Source organism: Hemicordylus capensis, chromosome 13 (genome assembly GCF_027244095.1).
Source record: "Hemicordylus capensis ecotype Gifberg chromosome 13, rHemCap1.1.pri, whole genome shotgun sequence".
Lineage (NCBI taxonomy): Eukaryota > Metazoa > Chordata > Lepidosauria > Squamata > Cordylidae > Hemicordylus > Hemicordylus capensis.
Window position 1 is genome coordinate 14484095 of NC_069669.1, and position 18746 is coordinate 14502840.

Consider the following 18746-nt stretch of genomic DNA (forward strand, 5'->3'; position numbering starts at 1 on the left):
ACCAGCAGGGAGAGCAGTCTTTTCTAGCTTGCGCAAACCTCCTGCAATGGGAAAATACAGCTGGTTTGGGGTTTTTTTGCAATGTTGTAGTGCTGTAACGCAAAGATAAAACCTGAAAGAAGGCATCGGAAATGTGAATAGTACCTTTCTGACAGCGCAGGAACTGCGATGTTGAAACACAGGCACACTTAGTGGACAATAGTGACACTGTTGTAGCATGTAATCTGGAAAGCGCCAATTTTTAGACTGGAAAATGCACAAGGCAGGGACCTTTTCTCTTCTCCTTTATATGCGGAGAAAGTGTCTTGTACAGGGATGACAATATATCCGTTAGTCAGAATGTATTTATTTTATTTCTCAAATTTGTAGACTGCCCCAAACCTCCATCTCGGGTCAGTTTGCGACAACATAAAACAAATTAAAACGAAAATTAAAACATGAAAACTATTGAAAACTGCAATTCTCGTTCAAAAGCTTGGGTGGAAAAATGAGTCTTTAGGGACTTTTTAAAAGTTGTCAGAGCTGGGGAGGCTCTTATTTCAGCAGGGAGCGCATTCCAGAGTCTCGGGGTGCTCTGGAATGAAGTCCTGTCCCTGCGTAGCCACCAGACGAGTCGGTGGCAACTGCCGACGAACCTCTCCGGATGATTTCAATGGGCAGTGGGGCTCATAGAGAAGACAACGTTCTCTTAAATTCAAGAATTAATCTTGGCAGAACCTCTGCATGAGTTGCCACCCTCCAATTGGGAGGAACACCCAGAGCAAAGATTCACCAGACATTAGAGGGGTTTCCTCTGAGCACAGGACCTCTTAGACCTCCTGAATATTTTTGCGGTGTAATTTACAGCTGGAGTGTTTCAGTTTCGGAGCCTCCAATTTTGCTTTAAACCAGGGCTGCGTAACTTTGCCCCTCCAGCTGTTTCTGGACTACAACTCCCAGCATCCCTAACCATTGGCCACTTTGGCTGGGGATGATGGGAGTCGCATTCCAACAGCTGTAGGAGGCGCACAGTTGTTGCAGTCTTGGCTTTAAACCAGGACTACTCAACTTTGGCTAGGGATTATGGGAGTTGTAGTCCAAAAACAGCTGGGCGGTTCTAAGCTGAGCAGGCCTGCTTTAAACTATCCTTCTTAAGAAAAGAAAAGCCAGCATAGCATAGTGGCAAGAGCAGGCATCCCCAAACTGCGGCCCTCCAGATGTTGCTGAACTACAACTCCCAGCACCCCTAGCCACAATTTATTGTGGCTGGGTATGCTGGGAGTTGTAGTTCAGCAACATCTGGAGGGCCGCAGTTTGGGGATGCCTGGGCTAGAGTGTTGGACTAGGACCGGAAAGACCTGAGTTCAAATTCCCATTCAAACATGCAACTCACTGGTTAACTTGAGCCAGTCACATATCTCTCAGCCTAACCTACCTCACAGGATTGTTGTGAGGATAAACATAACCATGTACACCGCTCTGAGCTCCTCGGAGGAAAAGCGGGATATATATGAAAAAATTAAAATTAAAATCTAAAAAAATGGAAAGCATCAGCTGCAAAAACAACATGGCATCTCGCCTCCAGTTTTTAAAAAACAAAAAAAGGCTCCCGGGGAAAGAAAAAGCTCTCTGCAGCGTGTGGCTTGCTGACCGACACAGGAAAGAGAGCCCCCCCCTCCGGCCCCGACCAACGTTACCTTCTCGTTCTGGGTGTTGTGGTTGCGCGCAAAGGGGTAGAAGGCTCCCAGCTGCATCCAGCGTGTGCAGAGCTCCTCGGAGGTGGAGCCCGAGAACCCACAAATGTCCGCACCGACCAGCGGGATCCCAAAGAGGCTGAAGCTCAGCAGGCCTGTTGTGGAGACCCAGCTGTTGTCATTTGTGTCTTGGCGACACGGAGATTAGATGACTGCAATGTGTCCTGTGTGGGGCCGCCCAGGGGCGTAGCTAGGGGAGAGGGGGCCTGGGTTTGCCCCTCTCCCGGGCGGCCCCTTGGAGTGAGGGAGATAATGAAGAAAAGAGGGGGGGTGGAGCTGGGGGTCCCTCAGGAGCTGGGGGGCACAGGTTCTTTTAACCCATCCACCCAATTATAGCTATACCCCTGGGGCTGCCCTTGAAAAGGGTCTGGAAGCTTCCATTGGTTCAGAAGGTGCTTGCCTGCTAGGTCAATCAATCAATCAATCAATCAATCATCATCATCATTATTATTATTATTATTATTATTATTATTATTATTATTATTATTTCGATTTCTAGACCACCTTTCCAAAAATGGCTCAGGGCAGTTTACACAGAGAAATATCAGACACAGAAGATGGATCCCTGTCCCCAAAGGGCTCACAATCTAAAAGAAACATGACACCAGCAACAGGTGCTGGGGGTGGATAGGGCCAGTTACTCTCCCCCTGCTAATTTATGCTAATTTGGAAGCAACCTGACTGGCTTCTGGTTGCTTCCGGGCCCAGTTCAATGTGCTGGTTTTGTGTTTGCAACCCTTAAAGCAGGGATCCTCGCTTTTTCCCAGGCAGCTTTCGCAGCTTCCCCGTGAGAGACTTTCCCCATGGACTGTGCTGACCGCCACACAGTACTGCGAGGGCCCTTGAAGACAGAGAGAGTCCTCTCTGAAGAGCTCAGAGAGGAAAGCGCTGGGGAGGGCTACACCTCCCAGGATCTGAATGCCTCCTGCGATGGTGCAGGGGGGTCACGAGGGCTCCGTTCCCTTTCAAGGGCCCCCTAGCAGCATGGGGCAAAGCCAGTGATGTTGCTGCAAATTCAGAAGTGCAGATGCTCTCCATGACCCCATAGCCACATCCACCCTGTCAGCCATGGCCCATGGCCCAACCCATCCCAGTGGTCTCACCCCTCAGTTAGATAGATGCAATAATTTTGTGTGGGTGTGTGTGTGTGTGGGGGGGGTCCTGTTACAAGAAGTCAAGGATCATGTCAATTCCAAAGAATGGATGACTAGGAATGCCCACCGAAATGCACTGGTTCCTTCCAAATGGCCGTAGGAATGCGTGGAATTTCTGAATGGGCCATTCAGAAATTCCACGCATTCCTATGGCCATTTGGAAGGAACCAATGCATTTCAGTGCGCATTCCCTGCCATTCGTTTGAGGCTGTCCTGACACTAGTCCGCTGCAGGAAGGACTGAGCTCCAGGAAGGGCTGAGAAGGACTCCTGCCTGAAACTGTGGAGAGCTGCTGCCAGTCAGTGTAGACCAGGGATTCTCAACGTTGGGTCCCCAGATGTTATTGGACTTCAACTCCCATAATCCCCAACCAAAGGCCACTGGGGCTCGGGATTATGGGATCTGAAGTCCAATAACATCTGGGGACCCAATGGTGAGAATCCCTGGTGTAGACAATACTGAGCTGGATGGACCAAGGGTCTGACTCAGTAGAAGGCAGCTTGCTATGTTCCTAAGAGGAAGAATGATAATGAACGGCTGGAATCACAAGAGCAGCCCATGATTTCCATGGAGAAAGCCAAGGGCTTGGTGTCCCTGCTGAGACCCTGGCGGGGGGAAAGTACCGGGACGGCATCCCTGCAGCACTACCTCACTGGGCAAGCACAGTACAGTCCTTCCTTCCCCAATCAATCACGGTTTTGAGTATCCACGACTGGGAAATGGTGACTGGTCTCGCCAACCGCGAACCGAGGATCCACAGTTTAGCGAGATTTTTTCCCGTGATGGGGTGGAGGGTTCCTGCAATTTGAGGTGGGGGCTGGGTTTCAGAGGTTCAATCCGCTCATTCCTCTTGCTGACCCTGCCGACTCTGAGTGGTTTTTTGGGGGTTCAAAAATGCCTTTGAGCAATTTGGGGGGCGGGGTTTCAAAATTTGCCAGAGGTTCAATTTGCTCACTCCTCTTGGCTTATTCTTGGTGATTTTAAGGGATTCCAGGTGATTTTTGTCAATATTTTTGTATGTTTTCTTTGATTTTTCGGTTTTTTCACGACCACAGTTCCCCTAACCACCCCTTTCCCATAGACTCTAATGCCTCGCCAACCGCAAATTTGCCAAGGCCAAGGTTTTGCCATGGTTGGTGAGGGATGAGCTGGTCTTGTGGTAGCAAGCATGACTTGTCGCCTTAGCTAAGCAGGGTTCACCCTGGTTGCATATGAAAGGGAGACTAGAAGTGTGAGCACTGTAAGATATTCCCCTCAGGGGATGGAGCCGCTCTGGGAAGAGCATCTAGGTCCCATGTTCCCTCTCTGGCAGCATCTCCAAGATAGGGCTGAGAGAGATCCCTGCCTGCAACCTTGGAGAAGCTACTGCCAGTCTGTGAAGAAAATCCTGAGCTAGACAGACCAATGGTCTGACTCAGTATATATCAGCTTCCTATGTTCCTGTGACTGTACTGCAAAATGAAAATGGTCCTCTCCAAAAGGTGCTGGGGGATTTCGGTTTCAGGCAAAGCTTCACACAGGCCCTAAAGAGTCTGGATCTGGAATGTCTCAGCGAGGACCTTCTCACTTATGACATCCACCCCTCATAGGCAAGACCAGCCAGAGGAGCACAGCTCGAGTTGTCTTGTCTGGTCTGGTCTGGTTTGGTTTGAGGCTGCCGGTTCGAGGAAGGTAGACAGACACCCGCACTCACAGCATGTACACACCTGGGATGGACCAGACCATGTCCTTCCACTCACTCCTGTTGTCGCCCAGCCAGTGTCCGGAATATTTGCCTTGGCTCGGGAAGGTGGAACGGGAGATGACAAAGGGCCGCTTCCCCCGGAGGGTGATCAGAGCGCTGGAAGACATAACGGGAGAGGCCAGGGCTGAACATTCCCCTCCCACCTGAGGATCTGCAAAGCAAGGGGACCCTCCTGGAGACGAAGGGGGCTGGCATGTAGGCAGCCCAAGCCGGGTAAAGACTAGAGCAGACCTTGCTGTTGCTGTGAAACAAAACAGGCAGGGGTCGGAGAATACTGCAAAGTGCTCTCTGCTTCTTGGGGAAAGGCTGGATCTAAAATATACTAAATGTGGCATGATAATACATGCAAATGGGCAGCTTTTGTACTTATTTGAAAAGCTGATTATCCTGAGCACAGAATGTGTCTGTGCTCAGAGTTGGTCTTGGGGTAGAAAGCATGAATTGTCTCCCTTGCTAAGCAAGATCTGCCCTGGTTTACATTTGAGTGGGAGACTACATGTGTGAGCAGTGGAAGATATTCCCCTTAGGGGATGGGGCCACTCTGGGAAGAGCACCTGCATGCTCCAAGTTTCCCTCCCTGGCAGCATCTCCAAGATAGGGCTGAGAGAGATTCCTGCCTGAAACCTTGGAGAAGCCGCTGCCAGTCTGTGTGGTCAATACTGAGCGAGATGGACCTATGGTCTGACTCAGTAAAAGGCAGCTTCCTAAGTGGAAAGGGATGTTCATTGGGCCTGGGCACTGCTTCCAGCAGTCACAGCTGCTCCCCACTCCCCAAGTAAACCCATCCCCTGAGATGTTGGGGGGTTACCTAGCGGTAGCTTTGGCTTCCATCAGCCCATAGAGGTTGTGTAGGTTGTAGTGCATAGACGTGCACTGCCTGGCTGAGGCACAGATGGTCTTGGCAGACAGGGAGCTTCCCAGGATGGCTAGCAGAGAGAGAGAGAGAGAAAGGCTAGTAAGAAGAGGAGGAGGAGGATTGACCATCATCATCAACAACAAATATCTGTATACTGCTTCTCAACAAAAGTGTCCAAAGTGGTTTACATAGAGAAAGAAGAAATAAATAAGATGGTCCCTTGACCCCAAAGGGCTCACAATCTAAAAAGAAACACAAGATAGACACCAGCGACAGCCACTGGAGGGATGCTGTGCTGGGGATGGAGAGGGCCAGTTGCTCTCCAGTGTTTCCTCTAACAAGGATTCCCAGATGTTGTGGACTACAATTCCCAGAATCCCCAGCTGCAATGGCTTTTGCCTGGGGGTTATGGGAGTTGTATTATTATTATTTATTATTTATTCGATTTCTATACCTCCTTTCCAAAAATGGCTCAGGGCGGTTTACACAGAGAAATAATAAATAAATAAGATGGATCCCTGTCCCCAGAGGGCTCACAATCTAAAACAACATCTGGGAATCCCTGTTAGAAGGAACACTGTTGCTCTTCCCCTGCTCAGTAAAGAGATGTGCATTCTGGCCAATGTTCACCAGCAATGCCAACAGCTCCCCTCTGCAGTTGTATCTGCTCAACACAAAGTGGGGATGACCGCCTCCCCTTCCTTACCAGGCACGTAAGGCGGGTGGTCCAGTTCCCCTTGGAGACAGCCTTCTACCGAACCATCCATGAAGTTAGATGGCTCATTCATGTCCTAGGCAGAGAGGTTGGTGTGCATTACAAATCGGACCAGTTCCAACAATGGCTATGGAAAGTTAAGTATCACCCCCCACCCACCCACCCCCCACCCCACACACACACACCGTGACACAGGCAGTATTTTTAACCCGTGGGTTCTTGAGGGCACCAACAGCAACTGAACTCACAAGAATGTAAGAATACAAAACAGGTATGTTGATGCAAATATGCGTCAGCAGAAACTTTTCAACACGCAATTTAACATATTCCCATCCCACTTATTTCTCTCTCCACTTCACCCCCCACTCCCCATCTCTAAAGCACCCGGCACAGGTCACAGTCACACTTGGCCGCCTGGCGTAGTGCGGGCCAACAGCGACTACACCACCCAGGACAGAGTAAAGAAGATTTGGGGGGGCCCTAGGGGGTGCGGACGCCCTGGACTTCTAAGCCATAGAGCCGAGGTTGCCAAGTTTGGGCCCCCAGATATTGGATGACAACTCCCACCATCCCCAGCCACATGATGGGAGTTGTAGTCCAACAACATCTCGGGTCTCGAGCAAGGGAACCCATGTCGCCGAGAATCTGTCTCACTTAATCTGATCACAGCCCTCAGCTTAAGCCCTGCCACGTACTTCTGAGCTCTCTGTTACCAAACCTAGAGCTCAGACTCTAATCTGGAACACCCAGGATGAGATCTGGATTCCATCAGCTCTTCCAGGGACATATTTAGCGGAGTGGGGAGGTGGGGGGGGGGAGACACCCCAAACCTCAACAAGCTGGATCATTTGAGGGAAAAGAGCTGGTCTTGGGGTAGCAAGCATGACTTGTCCTCTTTGCTAAGCAGGGTCCACCCTGGTTTGCATTTGGATGGAATACGACATGTGAGCACTGGAAGATATTCCCTTGAGGGGGTAATGGGGCCGCTCTGGGAAGAGCATCGGCATGCTTGCATGCAGAAGGTCTCAGATTCCCTCCCTGGCATTTCCAAGACAGGGCTGAAGTGATGCTACCCCTGGAATACCCCAAGCTGATAGCTGGTCTAAGAGGAGGAGAACTGGCCTTGTGGTAGCAAGCATAAATTGTCCCCTTTGCTAAGCAGGGTCTGCCCTAGTTTGCATTTGAATGGGAGACATGTGTGGCCAATCTGGGAAGAGCACCTGCCTGCTTGCATGCAGGAGATTCCAAGTTCCCTCCCTGGCAGCATCTCCAAGCTGGTCTTGTGGTAGCAAGCATGACTTGTCCCCTTAGCTAAGCAGGGTCTGCCCTGGTTGCATATGAATGGGAGACTAGAAGTGTGAGCACGGTAAGATATTCCCTTTAGAGGATGGAGCCACCCTGGGAAGAGCGTCTAGGTCCCACGTTCCCTCCCTGGCATCTCCAAGATAGGGCTGAGAGAGACTCTCCAGTCTGTGTAGACAATCCTGAGCTAGATGGACCAATGGTCTGACTCGGTATATGGCAGCTTCCTAGGTTCCTCTGTTAAGATAGGGCTGAGAGAGACTCCTGCCTGCAACCTTGGAGAAGCCACTGCCAGTCTGTGCAGACAATGCTCAGCTAGATGGACCAATGGTCTGACTCAGCATATGGCAGCTGCCTATGTTCCCATGTACTGGCTGTTTGCTTTTTTCCTGACCGATGCCCCCGGGGAAGCTGGAGCAATCAACATCTATCCTAGTATTCCAGATTGCTTTGAAGACCCGAGTGTTTTGCGCACTCAGAAGCACCATATACATGCTACCGATTATTATTATCATTTCCCATTTTAAGACAACTGTCTATATTTTGTAGATCAGACCCCAAGAAAGGCAAGAAGGAACTTACAATCCAAAGGCCGTCGAAGGGAACAAGAGAATGGAAATGGTTCAGGTTCTCCAGCCACCACTGATGGGTGTTTGGGTTCGAAAAGTCTGGGAAAGCAGTGAGGCCAGGCCATACCTAGCGGGGTGGGAACAGAAGCACACACACATGCATTTGATGGGTAACAGGAGGAGCAACACGTATCATATTGTTCTTTTTGATAAAGTTTTTAAAAAGACACGTATATTGAAATTTAAGAACTAAAAAGGCACCCCTAACGTCATTCTCACCTGCCCTATTAGCGTTTTCCCTTGGGTGGTGTTGATGAAGATGCCACGCTTCAAGCCTTCATCATACGGCCAATAGGAACCAGGAGGATGAGTGCTACTGATCCCAGGGTCCTGGGGAAAAGATGGATGTTAAAACTGGGTCAAGCAAAACACCAGCGTTTTCTTCTCCTAGGATCTCTTTGGATCCTAGACCAGGATCCAAAGAGGAACTGTGAAACTCCGCGGTTCAAAGAAAGAAAAAGTCAAAAAGCTTATTGGGCTGCCGGAAGCCAGTTAGCTTTGCGGTCCAACCCTGTTTACTCAGAAGAAAACTTAATTTTGCTCAAAGGGACTGGCCCCCAATAAGCAGGCATAAGGTTGTGGATGAACTAGGTCCTTGGATCCCTGTCATGGTAGCCAAAGTGGGAAGCCGGGCTACCGGAAGTGGGAGGAGAGGTTGCCAAGAATGGGGCAAGAGGATCCCTGACCTAAGGGTGGAGAGCTGGTCTTGTGGCAGCAAACATGAATTGCCCCCTATGCAAAGCAGGGTCCACCCTGGTTTGCATTTGGATGGGAGACTACATGTGTGAGCACTGTAAGAAATCCCCCTTAGGGGATGAGGCCACTCTGGGAAGCAGTGTGTGAGCACTGTAAGATATTCCCCTTAAGGGATGGAGATACTCTGGGAAGAGCATCTAGGTCCCAAGTTCCCTCCCGGGCAGCATCTCCAAGATGGGACTGAGAGAGATCCCTGCCTGCAACCTTGGAGAAGCCGCTGCCTGTCTGGGTAGACAATACTGAGCTAGTTGGACCAATGGTCTGACTCAGTATATGGCAGTATATACCAGTTGCAAGGGAGCAAGAGCAGGAGAGGGGGCATGCCCTCGCCTCTTGCCTGTGGACTCCTCAGAAGCATCTGGTGGGCCACTGTGTGAAACAGGATGCTGGACTAGATAGGCTTCCTTGGGCCTGATCCAGCAGGGCTGTTCTTATGTTTTTAAAATGGTGTCTTGTTGCTCCCCTTTGCCAAACTTAAGCCTATCTTGTTTTTACGCTTTTATTATTGAGATTTTTTTAAAAAGGAAGAAATCAGGCTACCAGAATCATGACGTAGTACTGTCCGTGCTTATGAAGATCTTCCACCAGCTGCGGGAGAGTGGCAAACTTCTGGGAGTCCATGGTGAAGTCTCTGTAGCCGTCCATGTAGTCAATGTCATTCCACTGGGCATCCTGCGGGGTGGGGAGAGGTAGAGTGACATAGTGGTTAGAGCAACAGGCTAGGATTGGGAAAACCAACTCCCTGCTCAGCGGGGGGGGACACACATCACACCTTTGGTCTGATCCAGAAGGGCTCTTATTGTGCTTTAATGTTATGTTATCCCATCTTCTGCCCCCTTTCTGATTGTAGAGAGGGTTGATGGACAGATAAGCAAGAAAGATTGTGCCGTCGAGTCAGAGTCGACTCCTGGCAACCACAGAGCCATGCGGTTTTCTTGGTAGAATGCAGGAGAGGTTTACCAGTTCCTCCTCCCGCGCAGCATGAGATGATGCCTTTCAGTACCTTCTTATATCACTGCTGCCCGATAGAGGTGTTTCCCATAGTCCGGGAAACATAGCAGCAGGGATTCGAACTAGAACCTCTTGCTCCCTAGGCAAGTTACTTCCCCGCTGCACCACTAGGTGGCTTGCTGCCCGATATAGGTGACTACAAATATATATTTACTAGGCACAGTCTGGGAAGCACACTGGCACGTATTCGAACTCACAGCCTCTTGCTCCCTAGGCAAGCTGCTACTCTGCTGCGCCCCACCGCAGCTGATGACAGATAGATTTTATTAATTGTACAGACCAGCGTGGAATAGATCGAATTCAGAACCCCACTACCAAATGATGTATTCATATATTTATTTACCTGGGGGATCTGGAAATTCCTCATGGCCTTAACCGTCTGCCAGGTCTCGTTACTGGTCCCATAGCCCCAGCGGCAAAGGTGGAAGCCCAGGCCCCAGAAAGGGGGCATGGCTGGAAAACCTGGAGCAGAAGCAGAGGGAGTTCAGCACGGAGACCTCCGCAATCCGGAGCTGCAACCATTTTCCTGCTGGCTCCTTCTCTGCTGCCTTTAGCAGTACCAGCCTGGCATGCAGAAATGTAGCAGCCAAAGCTTTTCCTGGGGGCTTTTCAGACAACAGGCTTGACCACAAGGCTTTACTGAGAGTTCGGGGCATAATGGATACTCCGATGCAAAAAGAGGATTTTTTTTAACCCCGGACATAAATCGGGCTAGGTTCCGATACGGAGGGGGAAACCCGAATCGTGTGTGAAGTGCTCTCTGAAACACTGCATGGACATTGGGGTAAATCTGGCTGATACGCGAACACACACACATCCTCCCAAAGTTGCAGTAAAGTCGCCCTCTGAAAAAGCTCCTGGCATGCTGATCCAGAAATTTTAGCTCCCCCACCCTTTCATTTCTTTGTGGCAGGCTACTTGTAAAGGCATAAGATAAGAGACAAAAGAGGGGCAACCTTGCCAGAGAGAATTCTGGGTGTGAATAAGATCCCTCCAGCAAGCGCGGGCTCAAGGGATGCTCCCTGATTCTAGCTGTGCCGACACGACGTACAAAATTAAGCATTTAGAAGACACTGCAGATAAGACTTTGCAGCAGTCGCCTGTGGGTGGTCCCAATCGCCTTTACTCCATTTTCTAGTTGTGTTGGTTTTTCAATAGCTTTGATTTTGTGCAAATGAGCTGTTTGGGTTATCATCTGTGCACAAAAAGCTGGCTAATGTCAGAGGGCTGTGTTTTCTTCTATTTATAACACAAAGAGATGACAAATCTTCTAGATCCAATATATGCACAGTATTATCTGTGTTCACTCCCCAGACACACCTACACTTATTTATTTATTATTATTTATTTATTAACATATTTTTATACCGCCCAAAACTTACGTCTCTGGGCGGTTTACAACAAAATAGAAACGAAGTAAAACATTCGTTAAAACAAAAATGAAAAGTTTAAAACATTATAACAATTTGAAATTTTTAAAACAACATTTTAAAACAGCATTAAAACAATATTAATTAAAAGTCTGGGTGAACAGATGCATCTTTAAAGACTTTTAAAAATTTGTCAGAGATGGGGAGGCTCTTATTCACTAGGGAGCGCATTCCAAAGCCTCGGGGCAGCAGCAGAGAAGGCCCGTCCCTGAGTGGCCACCAGACGAGCCGGTGGCAACTGCAGATGGACCTCTCCAGCGGATCTCAGTGGGCGGTGGGGTTCGTGCCGAAGAAGGCGTTCCCTTAAATACCCAGGACCCAAACTGTTTGGGGCTTTATAGGTTATAACCAGCACCTTGTATTTTGCCCGGAAACATATTGGCAGCCAGTGTAGCTCCTTCAATACAGGAGTGATATGGTCTCTCCGAGATGACCCAGAGACCAACCTGGCTGCCGCATTCTAGATCAACTGAAGTTTCCAGACTACATACAAGGGCAGCCCCACATAGAGCGCATTGCAGTTATTTATTTATTTGTTAAATTTATACCCCGCCCAAACTTAGGTCTCTGTGTGGCTAATCCAGTCTGGAGGTTACCAGCAGATGTACCACTGATACGTGGCTGATCATGCTATTCACATACCCCATTAGTGTGCCTGCCCCTGCTCTCATGCACAGTCTAACACACTTCATGGCTGGTAATAGTTTTCTGGGCCTTCGGACTCGGAGGAGGCCCACTGCTGAGGCCCATTACATAGGAACCTAGGAAGCTGCCTTGTACTGAGTCAGGCCCATGGTCTATCGAGCTCAGTATTGTCTACACAGACTGGCAGCTGCTTCTCCAAGGTTGCAGGCAGGAGTCTCTCTCAGCCCTTTATCTTGGAGATGCTGCCAGGGAGGGAACTTGGAACCTTCTGCTCTTCCCAGAGGGACTCCATCCCCTGGGGGGAATATCTTACAGTGCTCACACTTCTAGTCGCCCATTCATATGCAACCAGGGTAGACCCTGCTTAGCTAAGGGGACAAGTCATGCTTGCCACCACAAGACCAGCTCTCCTTTGACGTCTTTGACACAGAGCAACACCACATCCCTTGCAGCTGTCTTTGTCCTGTCTCTAGATTATATATCCAGGGATAATAACCATGCCCCACTGATTCTCACTGTCCCACCAGGTTTCTGAAATGCTCACTATATGTACATGTTCTTTGAGTACCGGGCCGCCCAATTTCCCTGCTGCGCCAGGGAAATTGTTTCTGGGGAAATTGTGATTCCCAGGGGAGGTTGGACCCCTCCTGACTACCATCAATGACCTTTAGATACTCACCGATTACCTGCTGGTACTGCTGGACCACCAAGTTGGGGTCTGGTCCCAAAAAGATGTAAAAATCCAGAACTCCTCCAATGGTTCTCCAAGTAAGGGCAGGTGCTGGCTGTAGTGCCACCTCTGGGCAATGAACAGGAGAGAGGAACACAATATAGTCACCACTATTACAACAAGCTTCCCACACTGAGTATTCCAGCAGTTCCGGGTACACCAACCGTCCCTTTGCCCAGGAAACTTCCAAGGCCATCTATACAGTGATTTAAATATAAAGGTAAAGTGTGCCGTGAAGTCGATTTCGACTCCTGGCACCCACAGAGCCCGGTGGTTTTCTTTGGTAGAATACAGGAGGGGTTTAGCATTGCTTCCTCCCGCGCAGTATGAGATGATGCCTTTCAGCATCTTCCTATATCGCTGCTGCCTGATATAGTACCAGCAGGGATTCGAACTGGCAACCTTCTGCATGTTAGTCAAGCATTTCCCTGCTGCGCCACTTAAGGTGTACGATTTAAATATAAAGGAACCCAAATTCCACACCAATAAATACTGAATTCTGCAGCTTGGATACAGTGTACAACTGCATTCAAGTGCAGCTGCTTTTTCTTTTCTTGTCTTAAATTACATTTCTTTATTGGTATTTATTATTTTTAACTCACAGATGCCTGGTTTTAAATCAAGACATTTCGCATGGATCCATAGCTTTGGATTCTGGCTGAAGCTGGTTTCCCACCCTGTGGGTTTAGCTCCACTTGTGCTAAAGGACATCTATCACCCCAGGTGGAAAAGAGAGCTGGAGGAACGGTTGCCCCATTATGGTTTCTCCCCTTTCGCACTGATAATGCTGGGATATGAAAATGCCAGGGTCAAACTCAGACAAAGAATAAATGACATGGAGCGTCAAATTGATCAGGGCTCTATTCCTCTTGGTGTCTATTTGGGTAACCAAGTTCTGAGTTTCAACCCTGCCAGATACCTAAACCAGATAGCCATGCCAAAATACTGCAGAGCTCTGACACAGGCATGATACAATGCCTTGCAAACAGCAGTCCTGGAAGGGAGATATCGAAAAATCCCCTATAAAGAATGCACTTGTCCCTGCAAATCGGGAGATATTGAAACCACGGCTCATGTGCTCTTTTACTGTCAATTTCACCGAGATATACGGCATAAACATAGAACCCCTTTGATTAGTTGCCATCCAGGTTGTACAGATTCTTTTTATCTTGATTATCTTTTAACAGACCAGAATGATCTGAGATCTTACAATGTGGCAAAGTTCTGTTTAAAAGCCAATAAAATTCGCCAGGGGTACATTAAGAATCATTGTTAACTATGTTTAACTATGTGCTTAACTATTGTATCATAACCTTGTACGTTTATTTTGCTGGGCTTCTGTTTGTATATTGTGCTGTAATAAAGGAATTGAATTGAAATCAAGATATTATCCAAGTGGCTTGCAACACATGCATATGTATGTAACAATCAAACAAGGAAAACACATCAACAACTTAGGGGCAAGTTGGTGCAGCAAAAAATAAAGCCATTTCAAACAGCAACACCAAAGGTCTTCTGAAAGGTCTTCACTGTCTATCTGGAGAAGGAAAGAAAAAGAGAGTGGAGGGGAGAGAGAGAGAGAGAGAGAGAGAGAAAGAACCTGTCTAATCTCTTGGAGAGAGCTCTATACAGCCTCAATGCCGCCACTGAGATTTGGTAGGCAGGGAAGAGAAACAATGCCCCTTTGGGTGTGGCCCTTCAGTTTTGGAACGCCTTCCCGGAAGAGCTCCGCCATGGTCTTTAAGACATTGCTGAAGACCCAACATAGGAATACAGGAAGCTGCCTTATACCGAGTCAGACCATTGGTCCACCTAGCTCATTACTGTCTACACTGACTGGCAGCAGCTCTCGGTGGTTTCAGGCCGGAGTCTTTTCCAGCACCACCCACAGATGCTGCCAGGGGTTGAACCTGGGACCTTCTGCACGCAAACATGCAGATGCTCTTCCACTGAGCTACAGCCCCACTGTTTAAACATTTTAGCTGCAGCTTGGTAAAGAGGCACCTTTTAGCGTGGTGATTCTCTTTATTTAGCCGGGGGAGAGTAAGTGGCCCTATCTACCCCCAGCACAGTACCTCCAGTGACCGTTGCTGGTGTCTATCTTATGTTTCTTTTAGACTGTGAGCCCTTTGGGGACAGGGAGCCCTCTTTCTTTCTTTCTTTCTTTCTTTCTTTCTTTCTTTCTTTCTTATTTATTTTTTCTCTGTGCAAACTGCCCTGACCCATTTCTGGTAGGGCGGTATAGAAACCGGATAAATAAAAAATAATAAATAAATAATATATCTGCTGGGTTTTAACTTTTTAATTTTTTTGACTTTTTAAACTCATCATTTTAAATAGGATCTTAACAGAGGCTTTTTTTTCAGCTGGTTTCTAATTGTTTCATAGTGTTTATATTGCCGTTTCACTGGTTTTGCAAGCCGCCCTGAACAGCAGTGTACTGGAAGGTCAGGGTATAAATATTTTCAACAAACAGACAGACACACAGACAGCCTTTCCTTGGACCTCTGTGAGGCCAGCTGCTGTTAAGGGCGCAAGGGCAAGTCTGAGAAAAGCAACGGCAGCCCAGCTGCCAACAACTTCCTTTCCTACACCAGTGACTTTGGGCTTCTGCTACAGAGATTCATTAGCAAGTTGAGGGGTCTGGAAAGATCTCTCAAGTGAAGAGGTTGGGGAGATGGGTTTGCAGTCAACTGTCTATTGCTATGACTCTCCCTGCAACTCCTGTGCTTGGTACCAGTTTATCCTGGAGGGTAACAATGTTTCGTGCAGCTGGAAAGACATAGGAACATAGGAAACTGCCATATACTGAGTCAGACCATTGGTCTATCTAGCTCAGTGTTGTCTTCACAGACTGGCAGCGGCTTCTCCAAGGTTCCAGGCAGGAATCTCTCTCAGCCCTAAAATCACCTGCAAACAGAAAGCTAGTGAGCTAGGCAAAACATTCAGGGAAACCCACTCACATTTCTTAAAAGAGTGTGTGGTAGCCAAAAGAGTGTGGCAGGGAGTAAGCAAGCTGTTAGAGTGGCCTGATTTGGAAAAACAGACTTGGGAAGAACTAACCTCGGGTTTGAGCGATAGAACCTCCTTTCGAGGTCCCAGAAAAAAAACTTCAAGGAAATGGGACGGAACGGGTGCCCTCATACTAGGGAATTGGAACGTTCCCCTTCTCGTAATCAGGTTAGTAAACCTGTATGTCATTTATGCAATGCTCCTGCATAGAAATAGGGAGGGAAGATGCGACCAAGAGGTTCACGCAGATAAGACAGTAAATCTCTTCTGGAAAAGTTTGTATGGTTATGTGCAAAAAGGCAAGAGTATCTCTTCTAAACAGCAATGGCACAAATTGTGGAAATGGACCTTGTGGGTTTCCAAATCCTTGTGTGTAAATCTCTGTAGATATATGATGTACAAACAACCACTTTGTATATAATTGTGCTTTGGCAACGTACTGTATGCTTTGGTAGTTTGTTGGTTCAAGAAAAAAATCTTGTCCTATTAAAAAATCTTGTCCTATCTTGGAGAAGCCAGGGAGGGAACTGGGAACCTTCTGATGCTCTTCCCAGAGCGGCTTCATCCCCTGAGGGGAATATCTTGCATTGCTCACACATCAAGTCTCCCATTCAGATGCAACCAGGGCAGACCGGGGTGCTCATGCGAGGAGGAGATCACTGCCTCCAGGCCTTGAAGGCTCTCGCTTCAAGGAAGCGGCCGTTCTTAATAGATCTCGAGGGCATGCAGAGGCTTCTGCTTCCCGCGCCTTTCATGACCTCGCCTGGCCCGCTGCACTCCTGGCCCTACAGGAAGGATGCCCCCAGCAATGCTCTTAACCTCCACGCAGCCAAAAGGCCACAGACCTTCAAGAGGGAGGTCGGAGAAAGCGGGCGGCCAGGAGGCGCCCAGCTGCTGGCTCTGGGGCCACGGCAGCTTCAAGATGCGGTTAAACTGCTCGCGGGTTGCTCAAGAGCTGGGCTCCAGCCAGGAAACAGATGTCTCGGCTTTACACAGAGCCCCCACAACCACACAGTTCTCCTGCTGCCGCTTCTGGAGTCCAAAGCCCGGGCTCAGCTCAAGGCCCTCTCAGCCTTCAGTCCACGGGGCTGCCTGAAAACAGAAGCGGTCTACTGTATTGTGATTATTACAGAGACATAAGACGCCACCTAATTGCCCCACTTTTGATGAATTTTCTGGGTCGTGGAGATGATTTTTATTTAAACGATTTGCTCACTAATCCTAATTCGGATGCTATTCCTATTGTGGCCAAATATTGTTATATAATATGCCAAATGCATATAGATGTAGTCTGATTTTATAATATTATTTTTTTCTTATTTGTTTTATATTGTTGTATTGCTGGTCTACGACCGAAATAAAGTTTTACCTACTTACGACGGAGGCGGTCCTTCCATGAGGCGCGGTGAGGTGGTTGCCTCAGGCAGCAGATTACTGGGGTGCCATCAAGGTGGCTTTATTTCATTGATTCATTCATTCGTGGTGTAGTGGTTAGAGTGCTGGACTAGGACCGGAGAGACCCGAGTTCAAATCCCCATTCAGCCATGATACTAGCTGGGTGACTCTGGGTCAGTCACTTCTCTCTCAGCCTAGCCTACTTCACAGGGTTGTTGAGAGGAGAAACTTAAGTATGTAGTACACCACTCTGGGCTCTTTGGAGGAAGAGCGGGATGTAATGATAATAAGAATAAGATTTAATTACATTTATATTCTGCTCTTCCTCCAAGGAGCCCAGAGCAGTGTACATAGGCAAGTTTCTCCAGGAGAGCTGGTCTTGTGGTAGCAAGCATGACTTGTCCCCTTAGCTAAGCAGGTTCCACCCTGGTTGGAAATGAAAGGGAGACTAGAAGTGTGAGCACTGTAAGATATTTCCCTCAGGAGATGGAGCTGCTTTGGGAAGAGCAGAAGGTTCCAAGTTCCCTCCCTGACAGCATCTCCAAGATAGAGCTGAGGGAGATTCCTGCCTGCAGCCTTGGAGAAGCTGCTGCCAGTCTGCGAAGACAATACTGAGCTAGATAGACCAATGGTCTGACTCAGTATATGGCAGCTGTCCCCAAAGGGCTCATAATCTAAAAAGAAACTTAAGATAGACACCAGCAACAGTCAGTGGAGGTACTGTGGTGGAGGTGGACAGGGCCAGTTACTCTCCCCCTCCTAAATAAAGAGAATCACCACATTAAAAGGTGCCTCTTTGCCAAGTTAGCAGGGGTCTTTACACTTCCAAGGGCAGATCTTCTGATCTCTCTCTCTCTCTCTCTGCATGTTGTCCATCTCTTTTGAAGAAGTTCAGAAAGACAAGGCAACACTCAGAGCATATAGGCTGGCTAGAGTCCACAGATTATTCCACCCACCATCCACATTCAAGAGAGATACACACCCATTGCATTACTGTTCAAGAGGAAAACCCCATGGGCAGCTCCGTCATTCTCCATGAGCAAGTAAAATGGGTGAACGCCATACAGATTGTAGGACTCCTGAAAATGAAAGACAGCCTTGATTTCAACCACCAGCCGTGACCTCCATCCCTGCCTCCTCAGGCACAGTAGGTGTGCATGCTGAAGTTTACGTCATACTTCAGATTGGTTATCCAAGGGGTTCTCAAACTTGGGTCCGCAGATATTGTTGGACTACAACTCCCATCATCCCCAGTCATTGTGGGATTTGGATGGTCACTGTGGCCATCCACTTTGGCTGGAGATGATGGGAGTTGTAGTCCAGCAACATCTGGGGACCCAAGTCTGAGAACCCACAGGCATGGGGAAAGAGATTAAACCCTTCCAAACCGTGACACTGCAGTCCTGATGGAAATTCCCCACCCCAAACCTGATTTTAAATTCTTTTTTTAAAAAAATACAAATGATCTTTGAGCAGGAAGATTTCCCACCTTGCATTTTGTTCAGGTCTCAAGTGTCTAGGAAGCCAGACAGAAAAAAGTAGGAAGAGCCGGGCGTTTTTCACACAGCAGGCTTTACTGCGAGGCTTTACTGTGTGTTCGAAGTTGCCCCAAAAATGATGCCGCAAAAAGTGGA

The 18746-nt window shown here is 48.3% G+C and overlaps 1 protein-coding gene across 2 annotated transcripts in view; it reads right to left on the reverse strand.

Annotated features, from left to right (window-relative positions):
• Positions 1-18746, reverse strand: part of LOC128336510 (lysosomal alpha-glucosidase-like) — a 53016-nt gene that overhangs the window by 13383 nt on the left and 20887 nt on the right. For both annotated transcript variants that reach the window (XM_053276294.1, XM_053276293.1), the window contains 10 exons: positions 18095-18191; positions 12655-12774; positions 10244-10362; positions 9430-9561; positions 8353-8463; positions 8087-8200; positions 6194-6278; positions 5440-5557; positions 4594-4727; positions 1677-1828 (listed from right to left, as the gene is read on the reverse strand). In XM_053276294.1, coding sequence (XP_053132269.1) covers positions 1677-1828; positions 4594-4727; positions 5440-5557; positions 6194-6278; positions 8087-8200; positions 8353-8463; positions 9430-9561; positions 10244-10362; positions 12655-12774; positions 18095-18191 — 1182 coding nt within the window. The remainder of the gene's footprint in view (positions 1-1676; positions 1829-4593; positions 4728-5439; positions 5558-6193; positions 6279-8086; positions 8201-8352; positions 8464-9429; positions 9562-10243; positions 10363-12654; positions 12775-18094; positions 18192-18746) is intronic.